General features: G+C 45.2%; 1 protein-coding gene, 1 long non-coding RNA gene and 1 gene segment (V, D, J or C); 2 read left to right on the top strand and 1 right to left on the bottom strand.

Moving 5' to 3' along the window:
* Positions 1-3,755: 3,755 nt before the first annotated feature.
* Positions 3,756-10,843, bottom strand: LOC309360184 (trypsin I-P38-like). The gene is made up of 5 exons (XM_081894826.1): positions 10,743-10,843; positions 9,098-9,263; positions 7,063-7,316; positions 5,918-6,054; positions 3,756-4,037 (listed from the first exon to the last, which is right to left on the bottom strand). The coding sequence occupies exons 1-5, from the start codon at positions 10,780-10,782 to the stop codon at positions 3,888-3,890; spliced, it is 747 nt and encodes a 248-aa protein (XP_081750952.1). The 5' UTR covers positions 10,783-10,843; the 3' UTR covers positions 3,756-3,887.
* Positions 10,844-16,598: 5,755 nt separating this feature from the next.
* On the top strand, positions 16,599-18,976 carry LOC309359702 (T cell receptor beta variable 6-1-like). The segment is given in 2 exons: positions 16,599-16,746; positions 17,873-18,976.
* A 4,098-nt stretch (positions 18,977-23,074) lies between these two features.
* LOC309359704 lies at positions 23,075-25,054 on the top strand. The gene is made up of 3 exons (XR_014163912.1): positions 23,075-23,181; positions 23,223-24,068; positions 24,152-25,054. It is a non-coding gene; the product is annotated as an uncharacterized lncRNA (long non-coding RNA).
* The last annotated feature ends 492 nt before the right edge of the window (positions 25,055-25,546 follow it).

The following is a 25,546-nucleotide window of genomic DNA, read 5'->3' as shown; positions in this document are numbered from 1 at the left end:
CAACATTTGACGACCGGCCTGCTGCAGCCACAACCTGGAAGCTGGCTGACCTGCGCACGCCTGAAGCTTGAGGAGCGTCTAAACCAGCGATTGTGAACGGGAAGATTCTCTTATACAATCGATTGACTGCCCCCTTGTGGAACAATTATAAGTGATATTACTCATTGGGGATCCTCGGGATATATGTTTTGGTCTTGGTGGTTCCCCATTTCTGTCATTGGGGGAATTATATTGGGGCTAATAATTATTTGCTATCACAATAAGGTAATCTTTTGTGGAAGGAATGCATATGCTAGACATCAACATGATTTCATTATTAATCCTGATCCCTTGGGAAGGGGAAGGGTCCATGAATCTGACCAAATTTGCTAAATATGGATTCCGCCATGACCACAATATGTGGGTAGGCTTAGCTGAGATGGTAGCCAATGTTGCAAATAGGACTAATTGCCTTGTTTGCTCTCTTGGGCCAGATGATTCAGAGGGAGGTATGCCCTTATTACCAATACCATTAAGTGCCATTGGTATGGTAAGCGAAATGCCACACCAAACAGAAGTACAGAATTTCCCCGGATGGAACTCAACTAAACCAATACGAGTTATACCTGTGCAAGGGGAAATCTGTGTGCATAAATCATCAGATGCAGCTGATCCTACCATGATAGGCTCTTCTCATTGTCACTATACTTGGGATTATATTAAGAATAGTCAAACCTGGGCAAACGGTACTACGTATCGAACTCGGAATACCTTGCCCTGTGCACCTCCTTTTATTCATGCATGGAAAGTGGTGTGGAACATAACTGTGACAGAAAAAGGCAATCTAACATACTGCACTGTGAACTCTCTACCCCTTTTGATATTTCGCCTTATGCACTCCACGTACCAAAAACCTCAGACCCGATGGTTGTGGTGGATATGTGGAGAATGGGCATACAAGAAACTCCCTTCCAAATGGAGTGGGACTTGTTTCTTGGGTTGGGTATTACCACCAATGTGGATTATGCCCACTAGTTCGGCCAAGCGTACACGAAGAAACGCTGATATTTCTCATATAGCAGGAGGAAGTACCCAAAGTTGGAGCGGTACTGATGATTGGCCGCCAGAGCGCATTATAGCCTATTATGATCCTGCCTCCTGGAATCCTGGTGAGCTCATACAAGGGGCACGGGATCCTATTTATAATCTAAATAGAATAATTCGATTGCAAGCAGTAGTGGAACTTGTAACCAATGCAACGGCCCAGAGTTTGAGACTTATTGCACAACAGTTGGATGAAAGTAGAGCCGCCATTTTGCAGCTGAAAATGGGAATGGATTATGTACTTGCCAGGCAGGGAGGCTTATGTGGAGTCTTGAACTTGACAGGGAATGCCTGTTGCTTTAACATTTCAGATAATGGTGAGGCAATCCGTGTGTTGGCTACAAAGATGGAGAATATAGCACATGTCCCAGTACAAACATGGGAAGGATGGGATATGGGATGGCTCACCAATTGGTTACCTAATGTCACAGGACTCAAAGGGATACTATTGTCTTGCTTGTTTTTCTTGACAGTAGTGGTAATGGTTTTATGTATGATGCCATGTATCATTTCATGTTTTAGAAGTACAATTAGCAAGATGGTTTCAAATGAAACTCTACCTCATATCATGGCCCTATACAGAGCTTTACCTCAGGAATATGATGAAGGTCAAGCTATCAAGGACACTTGGGATGAAGGTCCTTGAGCTTGAAAGGGGGGAATGTGGCATCTGAATATAGACTGCATTTTTAATCAAGACTTATATTGGCTTATATCTTGATCAGGTTCCTAAATTAAATGGGCTTAGATTTTCAAAATGTTTCATGCCAGGCAGAAAAAACCTTGGCAAGAGGTTTTCTCCTAAGACAAGAGGGCCCCATTGATTTATAGAAGAAAAACAATTCTCAAAGTCATAAAAAGGGAGAATTACATATGCTGCCCCAAGGCTGAAAAAACACTATTAAGAATGGGTAAATAAGTAAAATGATACCAATGGGCCTCACGTTAAACCTTGAGCTGAATTCTCTAAGGCCAGGAGCAAATGAAAAAAAAAACATTTAGCTGACAGAAAAAGGAGAACATTTTTAGGAAATCTTCTAAAGCTGTTTCTTTCTTAAACTGAGAGAGTTAAAAAGGGCAATAAAATGTTGGGGAAAGGCAACTGGCTTGGCTGGAGAAGAAGCTTCTTTCTACTTTATTTTTAGGCTGGAAAGGGGGGTGAAAGGAGGGGTGTAAACTAAAGAGGCTTCTTTTAAAAGCTGTTTTTTACTGAGTTCCTTCCTTTTTACTTTGAGAAGCTTTATTCTTTTAAGAGGCTACCTATGATAATGTATGAAATATATTAGCTTAAATATATTGGCTTAAATGTAATTATGCAAAGGATTTAAGGAATGCTAGATTCTTATTTGATATGGTTGTAAGAGTTGTATTTATCCTGAAATTAAGTCAGCCACCAGCCTAGCCCCCCTGCCAGACAGAAGACGCCATCCAAGCACTCTTGATATATAGTTGTCAGGCATTTGTTTAGAAACCTTAAATGAAGGAAATCTTTCAATGTTGATGTGAACTCAAGATCCTTGACATCTGTTGAACATAAAAATGTAAGATTAAACATTTGTTTTAGAAGGCAATAGGGCAAGAGGTGAGCTGGTAATTAAGATTCCATGTAAGATATATTATTACTTATATGTCATATATATAGCTCTTTGTCTCCCTTATAAGGGCAAGGAAATGGGTGTATCTTTTGTGGGTGTATCTTTTGTGATTGGTTCTACCAAACAGCCAATAGGAATTCCAACCAGGCTGATTGGACAGAGGCAGCCACAGGAGGAGCAAAGGGGGCTGGATTAAGGGAATATAAGTGCTGGCCAGAAGGGCAGGAGGCCAGGCCAGAGCTTGGTAACCATATACCACTGTGCCTCTCATTTATTTGTCTGACAAATAAATTAATATTTTAATTTCTCTATTGCTGCGTTGAATATTTCATTCCAGCTAAGCGTTAACCACAAGCAGAGGTGCTACAATATGACCCAAGATATTTTGGTGCCTGAGGAGGAAAAATCCAAGTGTCATCTATGTTCTACTAATTAACATGAGACATAACTGACTGGGAAGTTCTCCTGTATCAGTCTCTCTTTCTCTCTCTCTCTCTCTCTCTCTCTCTCTCTCTCTCTCTCTCTCACACACACACACACACACACACACACACAGGAACTGTGTGAAAACCATGTAAAGCATTCAATGCAATATATGTATGTGAAAAGGGTTGACTCCTTAAGGTCTTTTCTGCAAATGGAAGGGCTCCTTCTGTTCACAGAAGGGACTGAGATGCAGTGGAGGCTCCCACTGGAGAGACAGAGGTAAAAGTTTAAATAAATATAGCCTGGCAGAAGGATTGTGCTTCTCTCCAGTGGCAAAGGTACAGTCATACCTCATGTTACGTTTGCTTCATGTTACGTTCTTTCAGGTTTCATCCCGCGGCAACCCGGAAGTACCGGAAAGGGTTACTTCCGGGTTTCGCCGTTTGCGCATGCGCAGAAGTGCAAAATGACGTCACACGCATGCGCAGAAGCGGCGAATCATGACCCGCACGTGCGCAGACGCACCGCTGCGGGTTGTGCCCTTTGCATGTTGCGAATGGGCCTCCAGAACAGATCCCGTTCGCAACCAGAAGTACCACTGTATTTATTTCAGGTGAATGAGAGCGCAAAGTGACAATTCCAAGATCTTCCTTTGCATTAGAGAACTTCACCACTGTTTTATTTTTTTGAGTATTGAATCCATAGATTTTGATTCACTGGGATGTCCTCTCAGTGCGTGCAAAGAGAGGAGAGCGAATCTTCTCAAAATATATTGGATTTTGATCAGTTGGATCTGATAGTGCTATCAATCCACGAGACGTAGTTGCAAACTTTGGTGTAGACTCCAGGGTAGCCTTTCTGAGCACATCCTATGCCCCAGGAGACAATTCCCTGGAGCTGCCCGTTGCAGACCACCGGACCACCAGAGTCTCCCTGTGAAAGAACACAAGGAAAATCTATTCAGTAAGCGGTACAAGTGAGAGATGGAATATGACTTGTGTTACTCCAATACCTTGTAACAGTTCATAGAATGTGCCCCTGCCAAACTATAGACTAACTGGTCCTTTTTGCCTAATTCCTGCCCCACAGGCATCAGTCTCTTGGACAGTACCACCAACTGTGGAGTTGGGGTGGGATTTCTGAGGGAAACTGCTCAGCACCTCTCCAAAATGATAATTCCAAGGATTATGGGGAGGTAGGGGACCTACGGCAGGTAAAGCAACTCAACCTAGTAAGGTTTGTCCCATCGATGCAAGCCTTGCACAAGAGCTTCTGCTCGTGCAATGGGGCTTTCTCATCCTGTCCTCCCCACACCCACCCCAAATGGAGTTGGGGAGGGGTTGGGAAAGCCCCCAGAACAGGGGCAGAGAGGGAATGCTTGAATGCTTGCACTGACAAGCTATTCACCATAAGGCAAAGTGGTCTATTCACTTTTTGAGTTCCCTCTCCCACCCAACATTCAAATGTTGTTAAAAAAATAAACAGGGTGGCATTTTCTTCCAACCAATAAGTTGAAACAGCCATGATTTCTGTTAAGTTGTGGGTGAACCTATCAGACGACACGGCGATTCTTCAAACAGCTCTTGTTTATTCACAGGCCAGAACAGAACAGAACTGAAGGGTTCAGCTAACCTGCTTATATAGAGCTCCTCTAGAACGCAACAGTAACCATTTCCCGTAACTATCCAATCACTGAACGTCACTTTCAATCCCTTATTTGCATCTGTGGACCTGAACTATCTACAGTATCCCCCTGCTGGCCGAGGGTGAGAACTTCAGTACATAACTATTTCCAAGGCCTTTCATCCCACAGTAAGTTTTTACAGGATTTCAAAGCACCAAATAAACAGCAGGCCCCCCCAAAACTAATACTGACCTTATAGGGTCTCTCTACAATTATAATGAAGAGCAGAAAGTAGACTTAAACTTAGTCTGCTCAACTGTTGAGTTGCCTTTTGCAAACAGACCAATAACTCAAGCATTAATCCCGGCTGAACAAGAGGAGGGATTAACGCTAAAGCAAATCTCAATACTATCTTCAGATACTAGTAATTCAAGTATAAAAGACTCTTCCTCCCAGTTCTCTGGGACAAATAAGGAAGACCCATCAGTCATCAGGTGATTTGCACTACTAACAGAGGATGTTGTATGTATAAAATCTTTTTGGGGCTGATTGTAATAAAATTATCACCATCCTTGGGGGGGGGGGGAGAGAGAAATCTGATAAAAGAGTTTGTGGGGCCTGAAAATAACACCACTACCCCCTCCCATACACATTTTGCCTAATATACATTACACATTTTTTTGCAAAGCAATTTCTCCAAATATAGTGCTTTTTAATTTTCACTAATATACACATTTTAAAAAATGCACACTTTCCCCTCGTATACACATTTTTATATGTATTCCTTGGCTGCCGAAATGCAATGCAGATTTGGAGAAGTGCAAATTTTGATGGACAGCTGTGGTAGGTACTCATCTAAATGCAAAGTGAATTGGGTTTCTCCCCATCCCTAAACCTCCATGGTAGCAATAGGTAACTAGAGACTGGGGGGGTTACTCTGCCTAACGGGGAAATTCCTCCTGTCCCTCTGAACCGCCTGATCCCAAAGAAATCCTCCCTCCCTTACTCTTATCCCGTTAGACCTTACTTAGCAGACATAATAATAATAATAATTTTATTATTTATACCACACCCATCTGGCTGGGTTGCCCTTCCTGAATGATTGACTACCAACTGAACATCTGTATCATCTGCCAAGAGGCCTCTATGCCACTACACTGAAGTGCCTAAGGAAAGAGAGAAGATTTACCTGGCAGGAGTCTTTGCCGCCCTCCAGAAATCCCACACACATCATGTTTTGCGTGATTTGCCCCGGATAAGCTTTTGTGCACTGGCTAGAGGAAAGCACGGGGGCATTCAGGCACTGCAGGAGGTCAGGGTAGCTGGCTGCAGGAAGCATAGGAGAAAAGAAAATAGGAATGTTGTATTCATTATTATGATAGAGGGATGCGGGTGGTGCTGTGGGTTAAACCACAGAGCCTAGGGCTTGCTGATCAGAAGGTCGACGGTTCGAATCCTCATGACGGGGTGAGCTCCCGTTGCTCGGTCCCAGCTCCTGCCAACCTAGCAGTTCAAAAGCACCTCAAAGTGCAAGTAGATAAATAGGTACCGCTCCGGCAGGAAGGTAAATGACGTTTCCGTGTGCTGCTCTGGTTCACCAGAAGCGGCTTAGTCATGCTGGCCACATGACCCGGAAGCTGTACGCCGGCTCCCTCGGCCAATAAAGTGAGATGAGCGTCACAACCCCAGAGTTGGCCACGACTGGACCTAATGGTCAGGGGTCCCCCAATGACTACTTTCGCCCTGTAATTTTTCATATTCTGTAAGCGGTCTTGAGCATGGTTTCGACTTTGGAAAGGCGGCATACAAATTAAATGATTTTGAAAACGGGGAAAACTTCCTTTCATGATTTTCAAGAACACTGTCCAACCATCTCGTCCTCTGTCATCCCCTTCTCCTTGTGCCCTCCATCTTTCCCAACATCAGGGTCTTTTCCAGGGAGTCTTCTCTTCTCATGAGGTGGCCAAAGTATTGGAGCCTTAGCTTCAGGATCTGTCCTTCCAGTGAGCACTCAGGGCAGATTTCCTTCAGAATGGAGAGGTTTGATCGTCTTGCAGTCCATGGGACTCTCAAGAGTCTCCTCCAGCACCATAATTCAATCCTGATTATGCCCATGCAATCTGGGTATTGCTTTTAAAGAGTAAGTTACAATAGCAATCTTAGTCTTAGCTTTAAAAGCAACTAGATCTTTTTTTAAGGCAACAGAAGAAGATGGAAGAACATGGCTGGGTGGCTAACATGTTGCTTTCTACCCCACCCCACCCCACCCCCTCTTTGTACTCAGCATTCTTGCCCTTGCACCTGCATCGCAAAAGAACACAAAGGAGCACTCACTGCCGCTGCTGCGGGTGTTGCCCCAGCCGGAAATGAGGCACTGAGTCCCAGTGGTCACGCAGCTGGTGGGCAGGCTGACCGATCTGACCCGGGTGTTGACGGTTGCCTGGGTGGACAGCTTGATGAGCATGATGTCATTGTCCAGTGTGTTGGCGTTGTATCTCGGGTGGCGGATGACTTTGGCTGAATTAATGTACTGCTCGCTGCCATCGTTTAAGGTCAAACTGTGTTCCCCAAGTCTCACCTGGATACGTCTGGTTTCAGACAAAAAAGAGCACCTTGATCATCCACATTCTTGTTTCGACATCCCACAGAACCCCAGAACCACCGACATTGCCACTTTTCTTTGGAGCACACCATTCTCCAAAGTGACTTGAATCCTGACAAATGTGGGATTGGTTGCAAGTTAGCTTCTAGTCCCAAAATAGGCCATCTGGTCCATCTAGCTCAGAAATGTCCACACCAAGCTTTTCCAAACGTGGGTCTCCAGCTGTTTTTGGACTACAGCTCCCATCATCCCTAGCTAGCAGGACCAGTGGTCAGGGGTGATGGGAATTGTAGTCCAAAAGCAGCTGGAGTCCCAAGTTTGGGGAAACCCTGGTCTACACTGACTAGCAATGGTGCTCCAAGTTTGAGGCAGGAACTCTTTCCCCCCAACTCTACCTGAAGATTGAACCTGGAAACTTCTGCATACAAAACGGATGCTCTTCTACTGAGCTATGTGGTTCCTACTTTAGTGCAGGCTGAGTTGTTGGCATCTGTCTGTCTCGAGAGACAATGCAGTGTGTGCCTCTGGGGGTGAAACCACTGGGTTAGCAGCACCAGAGTGACCTCCCCAGGCTGCAATCCTGGGCAGTGTATATGGAGGTCCTGGACTGCCCACTTCTTGGTCTCTCTGATGTGGTCCAAAGGAAAGCAGAAGAATACATTTGGCACCAGCTTGGCATCAGACAGGGTGCCAACTTGAATAAAATATTGGGGAGGAGCAGGTAAGCCCCTCCTCATATAATTGATCACAAGACGAGGTGCATGTACATCATTTGAATGGCAATGCCCATCAACTTAGGGTGGGGCTGTCAAACATTTTATTGGGAGGCCAAATACACCTTGGCCCCTAGGAGTTGCCAGAAGGGAGCGTACAAGGCACCATCTAACTGGCGCAGGGACTCCACTCTGGATTTGTGTAGGTTTACTCCTCAGCCCTTTCTTCTCCTGAAGCCACCCCAGAAGTGAGCAGAGGTTTAGGATCAGAGGTTTCCTTCTCCTAGATGGGCTACCTTCTCAGGTTGATGAGCCCCATCTACCCCTCACTTCCCTCTACAACACGTGCAGAAACAGCTTCTTGACCATTGAACCTGCTGTTCCACCAGAGCCTGTCTTCACATGCAGGGAGGTCCCTAACTCACCGAGGGTTTGAAACCCAGTGGCTACTCTCACCTGGTTTAGCTGGCCAGCTGATGCCGTTCCCAGGGTGTGGCTGCTGCCACATGCTGACAGCTTCTAGGGGCCACAGCTGAGAGCTGAGTGCAGGGTGGGAACCAAAGGTAGACTAACTACCCCAGAAGAAGCACAATGTGTCCCCCATCGGAGGTACTACCCCTTCCTCCAACATCCCATGCAACCTCATACAGGTTGAATGTTCCAGTGGTTATTATTATTATTTCTAGTGTTAACCGCAGGGGGCAGTGTCTACTACTGCTCACGAAAGGAATACCAAAATAAATACAGTGGTACCTTGGGTTATGAACTTAATTCGTCCCAGAGGTCGTTCTTAACCTGAAACAGTTCTTAACCTGAGGCGTGCTTTCGCTAATGGGGTCTCCTGCTGCCACTGTGCCACTGGCGCGCAATTTCCATTCTTATCCTGGGGCAAAGTTCTTAACCTGGAGCAACCACTTCCTGGTTAGCAGAGTTTGTAACCTGAAGCATCTGTAACCCGAAGCATCTGTAACCCAAGGTACCACTGTAAATAAAAAATCAGAGCAATACTGCTGCAAGGAGCAGCATGACAAGTTTGTTTGTTTTTTAAACTTACGACTTATAGCAGTGAGCAGCCGAAACAACCCACTGGTTGTTGATGAGCGAACCACCACAGAAGTGGTATCCGGAATTCAAGGAAACTTGGTAGGGGACAGAATGCGACTGGCAGGTGTAGCCTCCTACGATTTTATCATCATCATCATCATTGATGGGGAAGGCAACTGGGGAAAGAATGAAGAACATCAAATTCTGTATTTGGGGTCCTGGGAGACACACCAGCCTACAGATCGGGCTTCATGAGGTCTATGTTCCATGGCTCTACTGTGCAAATGATCAAGCATAGCAGAAACTCAACCCGCTGTCCGTCTTGTCTACAATTAATTAAAAAACCCTGGCATGCCACAATTCTGTCCTTCCATTTAGCAAGGCAAGGTTCTTGTTGTCTATAATCCCCATGTAGGCGAAGAGCTGTCTAATTGCACAGTGTACTAGGAAACATCTGGTGAAAGGGAAAGCAAGAGAACTCAAAATTTCCATATCTCCCAAATGTTTTCCTAGCCTGGTCAAGTACTGTTTCTTATGTACTTGCGGACTAAGCAAAGAGCCACCAGTGTCTCCGATTGGAAGGTTGGCCACTTTGCCCATCCACGCCTCCTTCAAGAATCTGTCTTTAAAATAATGTATGGTTACCAGATCTTTTTCAATGAATCCGGGGACACTTTTTTTTTTGAAGCTGAGTAGCAACAGGGAGTCAGTAGTGGGGATGGTGAAGCAAAAGACCCTGCATATTGTATAAAGGTGCAAAGCCCTCCTTTCGCACCCTGTTTTGGAAAAACTGGGCAATGGTGCGCCACCCACCCGGGACTCCCCAGCCTCCCCCGATCTGTCAAAACAGGGGGAAGGGGACAGGAGATCGGGGAAGGCTTGGGAGTCATGGGCGGGCGCCATAGCCCAGGAGGGGCGCAAGGGGCACGGTTTCTCTGCCTGGCAAGGTGCAAAGCCCTTCTTTCACACCCTGTGAAACATAAGTGCGCAGAGGTTTTTTTTAAAAAACTAGGCAACTGCGTGCAGCTTGCCTGTGACTCCCGAGCCTCCCCCGATCTCCTGCCCTCTTCCCCCTTTGTTTTGACTGAAGGGCTTTGCACCTGGCCTGACAGAGAAACCACTCACCTTGCACCCTTCCTGGGCAAACACCGCCCACCCGCGACTCCCGAGCCTCCCCTGATCTGTCAAAACAAAGGTGGGAGGGGGCAGGAAATCTGTACCGCTGGACGTCCCCGGTTCTCCTTCAGCAGTGGCAGCGGCAGTGAGCAGCTCCTGAAGCCAGCCAGAGCCAACTGCGCTACCAGGCTGGCTCCGGGCTGCTGAGGCTGCCACTGCCATGTTTCCCGGGAGAGATTTGCAAATCTGGGGACATTCTGGGGATGGAATTTGTCCGGGGACAGATTTGCAGATCTGGGGACTGTCCCCGGGAACCGGGGACGTCTGATAACCCTAAAATAACAGGCCTCGTGTGTTTGTCTCCATTTGGCTGAAGCTGGTCAGGACTGGAAGGCAGCGACAGACATCGCAGAGGCACAGCTTCGGGTGTGACCCCTACTTGTCAAAGAGGTAAACAGGCCCAGGAGTGTTCAAAGTGGCAGGAAGAGCCATCTCCCCTTGTTACCCAGACAGGAACCATGAGAAACCCAGACACTTACCAGCCACTCCCAAGAAGGCTATGAACAAAACAAATTTCATGGTGATTTCTTCCAAGTGGGAAAGCCAAGAGGAAGCATTGTATATTTATATCCTGGGGTTATCTCCACCCCAAGGACTTTATCCAATGGAAAAGTACACAATGGAAAATCTAGAAAATCCATACTTGGGTTTGCATTAACAACAGGTGGTGAGGAAAAAGAGAATCAATCATACATTACTGGGATAGTCCCAGATTTACAGAAGCCATCTCAGTTTCTGATTTGATCCCAGAATGTCCCACTTTTCCTTAAGATGTCCCTACTTTCATCAGAGAAATGTTGGATGGTATGTAATCATAAATTCACAAAATATAGATGGTAACCTTCCTTAATCTTAACTCCTATTTGAGAGTCCAGATGTTTTAAATTCCTCCCCACCAGGTATCTCTGATATGTAATAGTGTGGGATTGAGATTTGATATTAATTTTATATTGGCCTTAGGAAATTTCCTTCAGAAATATGTTTGAAGTTGTGCTCTGAATAAAGAGGCATTTGTCCAGAGCATCGCTCCGGAATTTTGCTCCAGATTGCAAACTGTATTTCTTCGAATCCTGCTATGCTTCTGCTATGAAGCCCTTGGTTGACTCAGTCCTCTGGTTTTCGGACCCCAACCTCAGGCCAAGAACAGTAGTACCTCGGGTTACAGACGCTTCACGTTACAGACTCCACTAACCCATAAATCGTACCTCTGGTTAAGAACTTTGCTTCAGGATGAGAACAGAAATTGTGTGGCAGCGGCAGCGGGAGGCCCCATTAGCTAAAGTGGTACCTCAGGTTAAGAACAGTTTCAGGTTAAGAACAGACCTCCAGAACGAATTAAGTTCTTAACCTGAGGTACCACTGTACTTGCCAATGTCATTTGCTCACATTCACTCCCCTTGTTTGTCCCATTCGTCTGTTTTCTTACCAACCTCATCATTCACATGTTACTAGGGGCAGAAATATGTCTTCTCTCTCCTGACTATGTCTTTCTCTTTTTCTAAGCAAGATGAGCAGCAGGGATGACAAAAGACAGCGCCTTGCTGAGGCTTTGGGGAAGAAAGAAAGATGGAAGACAACAAAGGGGAGCGTTTTTACTGCTCCCTCACCGTGTGCAACCAGAAATATGGAGAACTGGAGCCAGAGATACTGGCTACAGCTGACTCACTGAATTTTTCTTTAAGTGAAAGGAGAACTGCAATGGGAAACAGTTGTATTTTATTCATTACCATTCTTCTAAGCAGTTTTGCGTGGTGTTCCTGGTTTTCCTCATTTTTTGAAGTTGCTCAGGTGTGTGGGCTAGTGACCGCCGAAGCAAGATCACTCAGTGTGCTTCAAGATAGAGTCACGATATGAGTGAAGGTCTCTCCTATGAACCCCTGCTCTATACTAGAATACAGAGCTCAGCATGTACTGCCAATCTCAGATCAGAGAAGCAAAAGGGTTAACGTTTTTCTCTCGTCTACAGTTTCTGCTTCTGTCCGACTTTGAGATCCTGCCAATGTCTATTGCCCAAGTTGTACTCTGAATGAATTATATGTTTTGTTTTTATTACTAAAAATTGCATTTGTTTTATTTGGGGATGGTATGGTTGTCTAGCAAATACTCCAAACCTAGGTACAAACACTGAAATCTTGACAAATTTAGCAGTTCGGTGAAGTCTCTGTTGAGCTTCAAGCACAATTCTGCATATATGAGGCTCACGTTCTTAACAGATGAAAAACCCAATCACTTTGGAGTACAGTCGTTCCTTAGATCCCAAACGCCTTGGTACTTGGATGTTTTGTCTCCCAAATGCCGCAAACCCGGAAGTGAGTGTTCCGGTTTGCAAATGTTCTTTGAAACCCGAATGTCCAATGGGGCTTCTGCGCCTTCTATTGGCTTCTTATGTTTCCGAACATTTTGGAAGTCAAACAGACTTAGGGAATGGATTCCGTTCGACTTCCAAGGTACGGCTGTATTTGGATTTAACTTAAATTTACTGTAGAGCCAATTTCTCTATCTGTTACACAGAATCCAAAGTGAGAATTAAAACAGTTGTTCCCATAAATCTCTTATTACCTGGAGGGAGATATGTGCTTCCCTAAAGTCATAAAACAACTTGTATGTGTAAACCACCAGTAGACTCAGAATGCATATAGAAGAGAAAAAATGGAGAACACACCTTGTACTGAAGAACACAGAACAAGGCTCACAGAACAAGATGTGGGTAAAGTTTTCTTGGAATATGAGCCAAGAAAGGGTTGCAAGTTGAGATGCAGTATGGGTAACTCAGGAAACATAATAAAAATAGGATTGCGAAAAATTGGAAAAGTGGTATTGTACCGACAAAAATAGAGTGGCATGCCAAATTATTGGAGTATTACAATATATCCAAAACAATGGGAGAAATTGGAAGGATCTCAAAAGAGAAGATAGACAGGGACTGAAAGGTGTTTAAAGGATACTTGCAAAACCATATTGAAAAATCAGGACTTCTATTAGAATAAACAAGTTCCGTTTTAAATACTAAAATACGAAATAAGATGGATAACAATGTGTAATAGAAAAAGAAGCATGAGATTAGGTTAAAGGTGTGTGAAAGAAAGCAATAGAAGTGGAAAGAAATTGCAATTGAGTAGATTGGAAGTCTAACACAAAGGTGGGGTGAGAGGTGGTGGATGGTCTTGGGAAAAGGAATTATCTGTGGGATTGAGTGTAGGTATATTTGAACATTTTAAAGGATTGTATGAAATGTATGTTTGTATACTTGTATATTCGCAATATGTGTATCAATGCTGAATTATTTTAATAATAAAAACTTTTTTAAAAAATATAGGATTGCTAACTCATTCAGGTGTCAGCTAACATCAGTTTGAGATTATATGCCCCTAGCAGAGAGATGAGCTCCTCTTTCTCTGTAGGTTCCCAGCTGCTTCACCTCATTGGCTGGACGGTCTCAGAATCAGGGCCAATGAGGTGCTCAAGTGAGCCTCTTCTTCAACGGAACTCCACTCCAGCACTGAGGAGGCAACAGATGTCTTCCTCTGCATTTCTCTTGCAACAGACACCATGTGGTGGTCGGTGCTGGGTGTCTCTGTTGGCCTGCAGCTGTTGACAGGTAGGGATCTCTCTCTCACAGGCAGGATGTATCTAAGGGCCTCCATATTTGCAAAAGGCAGGGTGAATAGAAACCAGCTGCATAGAATAACCCTTTCAGGAGAGATCTGCCAAGGTGGTTAGCAATGAGATAGAAAAAATGCATCCTACAAGCAATATGGAAATTGCGACAGGGAAGAGAAATTAGGAGGAGAGAGAATACTGGGAGAGATTTGATAAATGAGAAGGAGAAGCACAAAAAATAAGTTATCTGCCTTGGGAGAAGAGGAGGTTCATACTTCAGACATAGAAAAGCCTGGTGAAGGCTTGATTCCTAATGGCCAGGGTACCAGGGAAAGGGAGTTCACCACCAATCTGGTCTCTAGGTTCACTCTGTGTCTTTCCCGAAGAAGAGAAGCTCAGCAGTGCAATGTGAAGTGGAAAATTTTGAGGAGGGGGTGCGTAGGAGAACTAGAAAGAAAGGGGTAAGGGAGTGGACTGGGAAGAGCTGGGATTATGGGATGGAACCTTCACCACAACCTTCTTCTGATGAAGTATAAGCAAGTAGTTAGCACAAAAGTTGGATGGAACTAAAGAACGAAGAAGAAAACAAAAACAACGGGAAAGCAAGGGGGGAAATATAGACATGCGCGTTCTCTTATTATGGGCCCTTCTTCATTTCTCTGGTGTTTTGCAGGTCTCTGCAGTGGGATCAATGTGATACAGGAGGATCGCTTCCAAATCATCCGGGAAGGGAGCAAAACAATCATAGACTGCAAGCATGATGACTCGTCCTACTTATCTGTTTTTTGGTACCGGCAGAAGAGCAACAGTGTGCAGAAGCAGCTGCAACTCATTGGATTTTCTATACATGGAAATGACCCAGAGATGGAGATGACCCAATACAGCATAGACAGACCGGAAGTGACTCGTGCTTCCTTGTCCATCCCTAGGGGACAAGCTGAAGACACAGCAGTGTATTTCTGTGCAGCTAGTAAAAGCACAGCGAGAGTTCTCTGCGTCACAGCTGCACATGAACATCGCAGCTCTGCCCACACTCCCACCTAGGCCATAAACACACACAAACTATAACCAGTCACCTTCATGTTCTGAGGAGGGCAGGAAACAGCTGCCACTGCCGTTGCTGATGGCATGTCTGCAACGATCACCCAGTGTTCTCTAACCACAGTTCGCTCAGAACTTCAGTTGTATGTCCCCCAAATTGCGTTTGAGAAGTTGCTTAACATGCAGCGTGATGACAGAACCTTGTCCCAGACAAGCTGAGGAGGAACAGCCAGCTTAGCTCCCCAGAAACCTAAAAACAAACAAACAAATGTATACATACATGCATACATACATACATACATACATGGGACATGGGTGGCGCTGTGGGTTAAACCACAGAGCCTAGGACTTGCCGATCAGGAGGTCGGCGGTTCGAATCCCTGTGACGGGGTGAGCTCCCGTTGTTCGGTCCCTGCTCCTGCCAACCTAGCAGTTCAAAAGCACGTCAAAGTCCAAGTAGATAAATAGGTACCGCTCTGGCAGGAAGGTAAACGGTGTTTCCGTATGCTGCTCTGGTTCGCCAAAAGTGGCTTAGTCCTGCTGGCCACATGACCCGAAAGCTGTACACTGGCTCCCTCGGCCAGTGAAGCGAGAAGAGCGCCACAACCCCAGAGTCGGTCACGACTGGACCTAATGGTCAGGGGTCCCTTTACCTTTACCATACATACATACATACATACATACATGCCCCACCCATCTGATTCGGCTTCCCCAGCCACTCTGGGCGGCTTCCAACAAAATATTAAAAATATAATAAAACACCAAACATTAAAAACTTCCCTAAACAGGGCTGCCTTCAGATGTCTTCCAAAAGTCAGATAGTTGTATGTTCTGCTCAGTGGCAAGCAGTCACTGGACTAGGCGGCAGGGCTAGTCCCCTAAATGTTCCTGCCAGTGCTTTTTTTTTCTAGAAAAAGAGGTGCCGGTACTCACCATGAAGTTGTTACAGTAAGTGCCACACTTTTTAACAACAAAAAGATGTGCCGCTACTGCGTACCCTTGAGTACCCCCCCGGGGGGGGGGAGCACTGGTTCCCAGTAAATTGGAGCCTGAAAGTATTATATATATATTTTATTACATTTTTCTGCTTTACAATTTTAAATACTCATTTAAACATCCTTAAAATTTCAACGACTTCCCCTCTTCTGTTTCCATAGTTCATTTTGCATATCATAAATCCCTGCATATTTTACAAAAACTAAACCATTCAGTATTCCATTATTGCATCCATCAAAACTTATTTAAACTGTTGAATTTATCTTAATGCTGCCAACCTTTTCAAGTGTATACAGTTCCCCCCATGTATTCAATAAACGTTTTCCAATCTTCTGTAAATGTATGTTCTCTTATTCTATGCGCATATTCTGTCAGCTTAAGTTGCCATTCTTCTTTAATTTAGGACCTTAAAGTATTAAATTCCGGTGCCTCCTTCCCAAAGCCCAGAAAGCTTCTGCCCATTTTAGGGAGGGAAGCATGATGTCTCTGATCCTAATTGTTCCCCTACCATCTCTGGGTCAGCTTAAAAAAATGCTCTGTGTCCATGTTTTCAATATATCTTTTTAATGAGGGGTGCAATGCATTTTTGTAAACTGCTTTTCATGTTGTTGTTGTTTCCCTTTAAAAAAAAATCCAGCAGTGTTATAAATTTCATGAAATGCAGGAAATCCATTTAAATGTGTGCTTCACCTTTCGAACTTGGCCATTCAAGGGAGTCTTCCATCCTCAAGGGGGAGCAGTTGAGCCTACGCCATATTTCTGCAAGGAGATGGTTGAGAAACAGCAAACGCTCCGAGATGAAGGTCCAGACCGTGTGGTGTGTGGCTGTTTCTCTCTTGGCTGCAGGTGCGTTCGTAGCTGGGAGGAAACGACCAGTCAAGAAACCCTAAAATATTCTGTTGGAATTAAAATGTTCTTACAATTTCCCTCAGGTTGATACAAACCGAGGAGGAAAGAACGAGGAGGGCAAGTTGGAGAATCGAAGCTTCTGGGCAGACACCTCTTGCTGTGGACTTGCTTCGTCAACCTGGTGGCATCCATGTATTATTGCTGGATTACAATTCCCTTCAATCCTGGCTGGCATGACTGATGGCTCTTCAGAAAGCTCAGTCAGCAGAGCATGAGACTCTTAATCTCAGGATCATGGGTTGGAGCCCTACGTTGGGCCAAAAATTCCTGAATTGCAAGGGAATTGGATGAGATAAGCCTCATGGTCTCTTCCAACCCTACAATTTTATGATAGGATTTGTAGTCCGAAACAACTGGAGGGCACCAGTTTGAGGAAGACTGTTCCAGACACTAGCAGGAGGTCTTTAATTCTGTGTGTGTGTTGTTGTTGTTATGGGTTTCTGTTGTTATTATGGGTTTCTTTGTTGAAAACCACCCTGTGACTCATGGATGAAGGTCAGTACATAAATAATATATAATAATATTATTACAGTGGTACCTCAGGTTACATACGCTTCAGGTTACATACGCTTCAGGTTACAGACTCCGCTAACCCAGAAATAGTGCTTCAGGTTAAGAACTTTGCTTCAGGATGAGAACAGAAATCGTGTTCTTTAGCTAATGGGGCCTCCTGTTGCCGCCGCGCCACCAGAGCACCATTTCTGTTTTCATCCTGAAGCAAAGTGCTTAACCTGAAGCACTATTTCTGGGTTAGCGGAGTCTGTAACCTGAAGTGTATGTAACCTGAAGTGTATGTAACCTGAGGTACCACTGTACAGGCAAACCATCTTCATACTGCCCACCTCCCAGTTCTGTGAGGGATGGAGGAGCTAGCAGTCACAGAGGATCATCAGCCCCCTCCCCAGTCCCCCAGATGCTGGGGTAGGGCGAGTCCCAGGACAGTTAGCGTGGCATACAAATCATGCGACCCGTGTGCATTTGTAGCACAGATAAGCGTAGAAATAGAAAAATGAATACGATTATCCGAGCAATTTCATTGAGTGCATCTTTTTCTCCTGCCAAGGGCTTGCAGGCAAAGAGATCCACCAGGCGCCAAGTTTGATGGTGAAGGAGGGCGGAATAGCCCAGCTGGAATGCAGTCAAACCTATGGACACGATAACATGTATTGGTACAAGCAAGGGATGGGCCTTCAGCTTCTCTATTACTCCATTGAAAATGCCATGGAGACCAACGAGATCAAGTCGGACAGACTGAGGGCTCGTCGGCTGGACAATAAAGTCTTTTGCTTGAACATCTCCTCAGTCGAAGCAAGCGATACAGCCGTGTATTTGTGTGCTAGCAGCAGATACACAGTAGTCGGGAGCTCTTCCTGCGGTGTGCAATAACTGCCTGCCCTGTCTGTGTTTAGCAACGTGACACCTGTTGTCTTTGAGAACTAGGCCTTAGAAGGGGTGGGCTGCTGTTCGAAAGGAGTTTTGCTCTGACTGGGGAATTCCACCCGGCGTAAAGTGTGCTGCCACCGTTTCATTCTGACTGATGGGAGAGGAACTCCATTCATCACTGCAGACCCTGGGCCAGGGTCACCTTGATGTTGTTACAGTTCCCATCATCTCTGAATAATGACCAGGTTGGCTGGGGACTGTAGTCGGATGGCGGGCCACCAATCCCTGCCTTATCATTTCAGAATTACATCACAGGGTCCATTGAGGGCTGCTGAACCCTTGAGTTGCCGGTGATGCATTTCTCTCCTTCTATTTTAAATGAAACAATAAATATCCCAGGCTCTTGGCTAATTAGTCAATCTCTGGTTGGTTGGTTGGTTGGTTGGTTGGTTGGTTGGTTGGTTGTCAGGCATCCTTTTGTCTTGGGTGACAATGGAAGAGTATGCCTTTCAGGGGTGAAGTCAAACCATTGGAGAGTTACAGTGCCTGCCGTAGAGACCGATAGGGGAGAGACATGTTTTGTTGCATCTGGGGAAGATGAAGGTGTCTGATTGTGCTGATCTATAGCCTTTTAAATTGAGTGTGGAGGTTATTGTTTTCATTTGTTATTACGGTATGGTTTTTTTGTGTTTTTATGTTCCAAGCCGCCCTGTGATCTTCGGATGAAGGGTGGTCTAGAAATTAAATAAGTGCGTAAAATATATTTTATAGGATGATGCTTTGAGGCAACTATTCCTTTTAATCAGTTTTTGCTAACTGGGCAAAATGTTTTTTTTTATAGTTTTTTTTATTCAAAGTTATAACAAGACATATTATCCAAAAACATATCAACCTTGTCCCCCCCCCATTTTTCCTCCCTCCCCCCTCCCACACAGAACCCCACCCCCCGACTTCCCTCAGTTCCAGTCTTTGGTTTCTCTAATAATGCTGTTTTCTGCATGTTACAAAGTTGGATAGATCCTCTAACTATTTAGCTGATTATTATCAATAAAAAAAATTGTGAATGTTTATTCAAAACCTGCCAAGGAATCCAGTTCGCTTTGTTGCGTCTTCAGATACTTTGTAAAAGGTTCCCATTCATCCTTAAAGTCACAGTTATCCTTGTCCCGTAGCTTATATGTCAGTTTTGCCAGTTCTGCATAGTCCATCAATTTTTCTTGCCATGATTCTTTAGTTGGGGTCTCTTCAGACTTCCATCCTTGTGCTACCAGAACTCTTGTGGCCGTTGTTGCATAGATGAAGATGTTTTTCAACTTTTTTGGCAGGTCTTTCCCTACAATCCCCAACAAAAATGCCTGGGCAAAATGTTTTGGACTAGCACTCCCATCAGCCCCAGCCAGTGCAATTGTTTGGCAAAGGGTGTTTTACAGCTTCATTTAAAAAGAAACCAGAAATTAGTTCCTTTCACAAGGAAAGGGCCCTCCACACATGCTCTGGAAGCATTCTGAGAAGGCTGCCATAGTTTTCAGAACACAACCATGAGAGCCTTATTCTGATCCAGCTGGGAGGTGACTTTTAAGGGGGGAAAACAGCAAGTAACTAAGATTCACACTGGCATTCAATTTATCTCACATATTTAGAGATATGTAGGTGGAGATACTTTGATACCATCAGATTGCCCAGGGCTTTTTTTTTTCAGCCGGAACTCTCCGGAACTCAGTTCCAGCGCCTCTCAAGTGGCGCCATTGCCATTAAAAGAGAACAAGGGAGGTGTTCACGGTGAGTTCCAGCACCTCTTTTTTTAGAAAAACAGCACTGAGATTGCCTAAACAACTCTCTCTTTGTCTATACAGAGTTACATCCCTGCCAGAATATAACAAGTGATATAAACATTTGTGGCTTGTCATGTTATAGAATATTCCTGGGCAAAAAGAAGACGAAGTAGCATGAAAGAATTTAATCGTGGAAAGCATATTAAAAAAGCAGGAACATTGGACAATAAATACAAAAATTCTGTTATTCAGTGTGAGCTGCTTCCAGGGCATAAACAAGATTGTGTTGTGAATATCCTCTGGACACAAACAAGCATGCCCTAAACTCTCAGTCCCACCAATTAAAATTGGAGCACATTGATGCGTCAGGTTAAAATGTATGTTGGTTTATTGCATCATATACAGGGAAGGGGACTTTTGTTGTTGCACTTCAACTCCAGTCAGCCCCAGGCAGTAGTGCTATTCATGGGAGTCCAGAAACAGCTCACAGCCCACAGATTTCGTGCCCCTAAACTAGAGCAGAAAAGCCAGCAGTATCTGCTTCCTTTGATTCAGTTACACCCCTTGCTTTTTCCTGTAAGACCTATTGCAGTCGTTAAGAGTTGTCAACAGGCTCATCACAGCTATCTGCCAATCACCCATTCCCACCACCCTTCTGAGTAATACCCCTCCCCACCTTCTCACTATATAGAAGGGTCTGGAAACTTCTGTTTCAGTGTATCTGAAGAAGTGTGCATGCACACGAAAGCTCATACCAAGAACTAACTTAGTTGGTCTTTAAGGTGCTACTGGAAAGAAAATTTTTTTTTGCTTCCTTTGACTTTGTGATGTCAGGAGGGGAGTCAGTGTGACGGAACCACAGAAGGAAGCGTAGAGTATCACAGCCACATGAAACTTGCCGAAAGTCTAGTGGCTGCGTTAGAGAAGAAATGTGGATTAGCTGGTGCCTTCTGAGCGTTTGGCTTTTGGAAATAGGTAAAGCCTTCATCGAACCCTTTTTATATAAAGCTCACCTGCGACATTGGTTTAAACCAGGGTTTCCCAAACTTGGGTCTTCGGTTGTTTTTGGACTACAATTCCCATCATCCCTGACCACCGGTCCTGCTAGCTAGGGATGCTGTAGTCCAAAAACAGCTGGAGACCCAAGTTTGGAAAACACTGGTTTAAACCCTCCCCCCCCCCCAATGTTATAACACTTAGTTTTCTCTCTTCTAGGAAGCTCAAATGCTCGCATCGACCAGACACCGGGTTTAGTGCTGAGAGACGGGGACACTGCGCAGCTGGAATGCAATCAAACGGAGTCGCACAACTATATGTTCTGGTACCGGCAGGATGCAAATCGCGGTCTGCAGTTTCTCTATTATTTCCAGTATCGAGAGCTTCTGGAGAAGAGCAGTCTTCCTGAACGGTTCGCAGCCAAGCAGCCTGAGACTCAGCGCCTTCAGCTGAAGATTTCCTCTGTGAAACAAGAGGATTCAGCCATCTATTTCTGTGCAACCAGCATTGACACAGCAGTTCAAAGTAATGTTTCCCACCTACAAAAACATTTCATATGCATGAGCGTCTGAAGGTGGAACAACACAGACACGATCTTGTGCTTTTCTCATAACACTCATGCTGGGAATTTGGGCAGTATTTGAATAGACAAATCAGTGGATGAGAGAGGAAGTGCTTAACCTCTGCCCTGCCTGCCTGCTTTGAATTAATTTAACCTCACTGCGAGAAGTGAGGTTACAGAGAACCAGGCAGAGGGCTTTCTTGGTAGTGGCGCCTGCCCTGTGGAACGCCCTCCCATCAGATGTCAATGAAATAAACAACTATCTGACTTTTAGAAGACATCTGAAGGCAACCCTGTTTAGGGAAGTTTTTAATGTTTGATGTTTTATCGTGTTTTTTAATATTCTGTTTGGGAGCCACCCAATGGGACGCGGGTGGCGCTGTGGGTTAAAGCCTCAGCGCCTAGGGCTTGCTGATCGAAAGGTCGGCGGTTCAAATCCCCGCTGCGGGGTGCGCTCCCGTTGCTCGGTCCCAGCGCCTGCCAACCTAGCAGTTCGAAAGCACCTCCGGGTGCAAGTAGATAAATAGGGACCGCTTACCAGCGGGAAGGTAAACGGCGTTTCCGTGTGCGGCTCTGGCTCGCCAGAGCAGCGATGTCACGCTGGCCACGTGACCCGGAAGAGTCTCCGGACAGCGCTGGCCCCTGGCCTCTTGAGTGAGATGGGCGCACAACCCCAGAGTCTGTCAAGACTGGCCCGTACGGGCAGGGGTACCTTTACCTTTACCTTTACCTTTGGGAGCCACCCAGAGTGGCTGGGGAAACCCAGCCAGATGGGCAGGGAATACCATATATCATTTCCCAGAATGCCTTTAGAACCTTACAGTTCCACCACATATGATAGAAGGTACCTTCCTTTTGCTTACATTTCCAGCAGATATTGGCACTTCTCTCACACATTTTTGCCAGCTTACAAGGAGTCAAATACCACTGGTACATCATTTTCATATAATTTTCTTTCAGCGTACATGCTGAGAATTTCACCACCGCCCAAGCCTCCCTTACCTGGATTGTTCAGCAGTGTCTGGCAGCAACAGTGGCAGATTCTGGTGAGATCTGGTGAGATCTCACTGAGAACTTGCAAGATCTTACAGAGCTCATGAGATCTTGTGAGATTTCAGGAAGATCTCACAAGATCTTGCTAGCCTAATACTGCTATTAAACCAACTAGATTTAGTAGGATTATGCATAGGGTTTCCATGTTAGGTTGCAGCTAGCACTGTAGGCAGGGTAAGGTCCTGGCGCTTACATGACCTTCCACTACTGACATTGCTGGTCCTGGCAGGGTTGAGTAAGGTTGGCACAGCAGCTAAACTGGTGCTCATGCCAGTGTGTTCACACTACATCAACCTTACCTCCTTCCAAGCCACAGTGATGTCAGCGTTGGGAAGTGGACCAAGGGAGGATTCCTACAAGTATTATCAGAAAACAAATAAGCCCATCCTGAACTCTCAGCTCTGCCACATAAAATGGAAACAATTAAAGTTGACCTGATTATTCAAAAGTATGGGGCGATCTGATATAGGCTGTATGCACACCATAGATTCAAAGCACCTCCCTTCCCCTCCCAAGTATTTTGGGAACTGTAGTTTGTGGGGGGTGCTGGAGAATTGTACCTCTGTAGGGCATAAACTACAGTTCCCAGGATGTGTGTGAGAGTGTGTGTGCACGCTTTAACTGTGTTTTAAATGTACAGTGTGTAGGCAGCCACAAACCTACTTGAGAGTCTTCTTTGGCAATCACTTATAGCCAAGTAAAATTGTCTCCCATAGACACAGTCTTAACAGTGAGTCCGTAAGTGACTGTGGAGGCCAATTCTGGTTCCACACGTCCTTCCATAGTGGGGACATAGGTTTCCGGGCGGGAGTTGATCATGGTGAGGGTTTGCCCAGCGTGTCTTCCTCTTAGCAAGTTTCTCCCTTTCATCCCGAGTTTGAGTGTCTTCAAAACCCATGACACCTTTGGTAAAGGCTGTGTTCAAGTTGGAACCCTGTAGGTCAGTGTTTCCCAGTTGTCGGTGTTTATACTACACTTTTTTAGATTTGCCTTGAGAGAGACTTTAAACCTCTTTTGTTGACCACCAGCATTACGCTTTCCATTTTTAAGTTCGGAATAGAGTAGTTGCTTTGGAAGACGATAATCAGGCATCCGCACAACATGACCAGTCCTACGGAGTTGATGATTGCTTTGACACTGGTGATCTTTCCTTCTTCCAGTACAATGGCATTAGTTCACCTGTCTTCCCAGGTGATGTGTAAAAAAAATTCAGAGATACCGTGGATGGAATAATTCGAGGTGTTGGAGATGGCGTCAGAGTAAGCCCCAGTGAACTCACTCAGTGGGACTTTCAAATAGACATAAACTGAATTGCACTGCAGCCCTGGGGAGTCATTGCTGTCTCCGCCTTTGCGATGACATAAACTGGAGTCAAGAGAAGGAAGCAGAGGCTGTGGCTGTTCTAAAATGTTTGCCCACAAACATTTGCCCACAGCTCAGAGGGGAAGAGATGTGGATCATCTGGTGTGTGGCCGCTTGCCTCTTGGAAGTAGGTAAGACCTTCACTCAAGGATTCTTATTTAAGACATTGTTTTAAAGGGTTTCTTCACAAGCTTCCCTCTCCCTCTCCCCCCAGGATGGTCCAATGCAGAGATCAGGCAGCAGTGGAGTCTGGTGCTTCAGGAAGGCAGAAATGCCAGGTTGGAATGCGAACAAACTACCGACCACAACAGCATGTTTTGGTTCCGGCAAGACCCAGGACAGGGTCTGCAGCTTCTGTTTAGTTTCTATGTAAATCAACCACAGTATCAAGGCAACGTTTCTGAGCGTTTCCAGGCTGAGCAGAGTGAAACAAAGCAATGCCACCTTAACATTTCCCCAGCCAAACCAGAGGATTCAGCCGTGTATTTCTGTGCAAGCAGCAAAGACACAGCATTTCAAAGTCACCTCTTCTTCCTACCAAAACCTCACTTCATTGATGTGCATGCAGGGGAGAGCGAAGATGACTTAGCTAGTGGCAGAGGATTCCTAACCCCACAGTGGCCAGCGCTCAGCTGCAAAAGCAGACGATTGTTCTAATTGATGTTGGACCAGCTGGGCTCTGAAATTAGAACTGAGCATGGCTTGCTAAGGTGGGGGTTGTTGGGAAACTGTGTATGTGCAGCTACTCATACAGAGTCAATTAAGGTTTGGCAGACAGCCAGAAGGCAATCTGAAGGAGTAAGTCTGCCTGGAGATAACAGAGACATGGAGACCGCTCCCTGATTGGTCAAACTCTCTCAAGGGAGTGATAATGAATGGCCTACTAACTGGAATGTGTTAGTTCAGGAGTTCAGTGTTCAGAGTTCTGTATGTCAGTGTAGGAGTTGTGAGTCGTGTAAGAGAGAGCTAGCTAAAGATCCGTGTTCTGTTCCTGTAAATACTCCACTGTATATAATAAACACCTAACTACAAGTTCCTGGTTCCTGCTTTGTCTATCCTGTCTGCAGCCAAGTCGCCAATTGCTTCCGTGGATTCTGCGTGTACTCTGCTAGGTCTGGCTAAGGTGCTGCAACTAGTCAGAAAGTTGCGAAACACCAATAGGTTTTGCCAGTAGGGGTGGCGACAAGCCTTAGAGGTGTGATGGGCAGAGGAGAATCAGCTGCTGCATAGGAGCTCAGGACCCCCGCCTTTGTCCTCTCTCTGTTTCCTGCCCCAGCAGAGCCACAAATTAGATTGCAAGCAAAATAATATTTATGGGTGGCTGTTAAAAATTATATAACTTCAAACTCCCCCATAATATAACCAGACGTAAAGAATGGATGAGATTTCCAAGAGGACATCGTTATATACATGCAACAATATAATAACCTGATGCTGAAACATTGATCTCACGGGACCAACAATGATAAAATTATTGTTGAAGACCAGACATGCTTCACCCCACAAGGGTCTTCCTCAGGGGTCAGTAAAGGTAAAAGTAAAGGTACCCCTGCCCGTACAGGCCAGTCGTGTCTGACTCTAGGGTTGTGCGCCCATCTCACTTAAGAGG

This window comes from Podarcis melisellensis (genome assembly GCF_964234715.1).
Source record: "Podarcis melisellensis genome assembly, chromosome: 17".
Taxonomy (NCBI): Eukaryota; Metazoa; Chordata; class Lepidosauria; order Squamata; family Lacertidae; genus Podarcis; species Podarcis melisellensis.
This window is presented reverse-complemented; position numbering and strand designations above follow the sequence as displayed.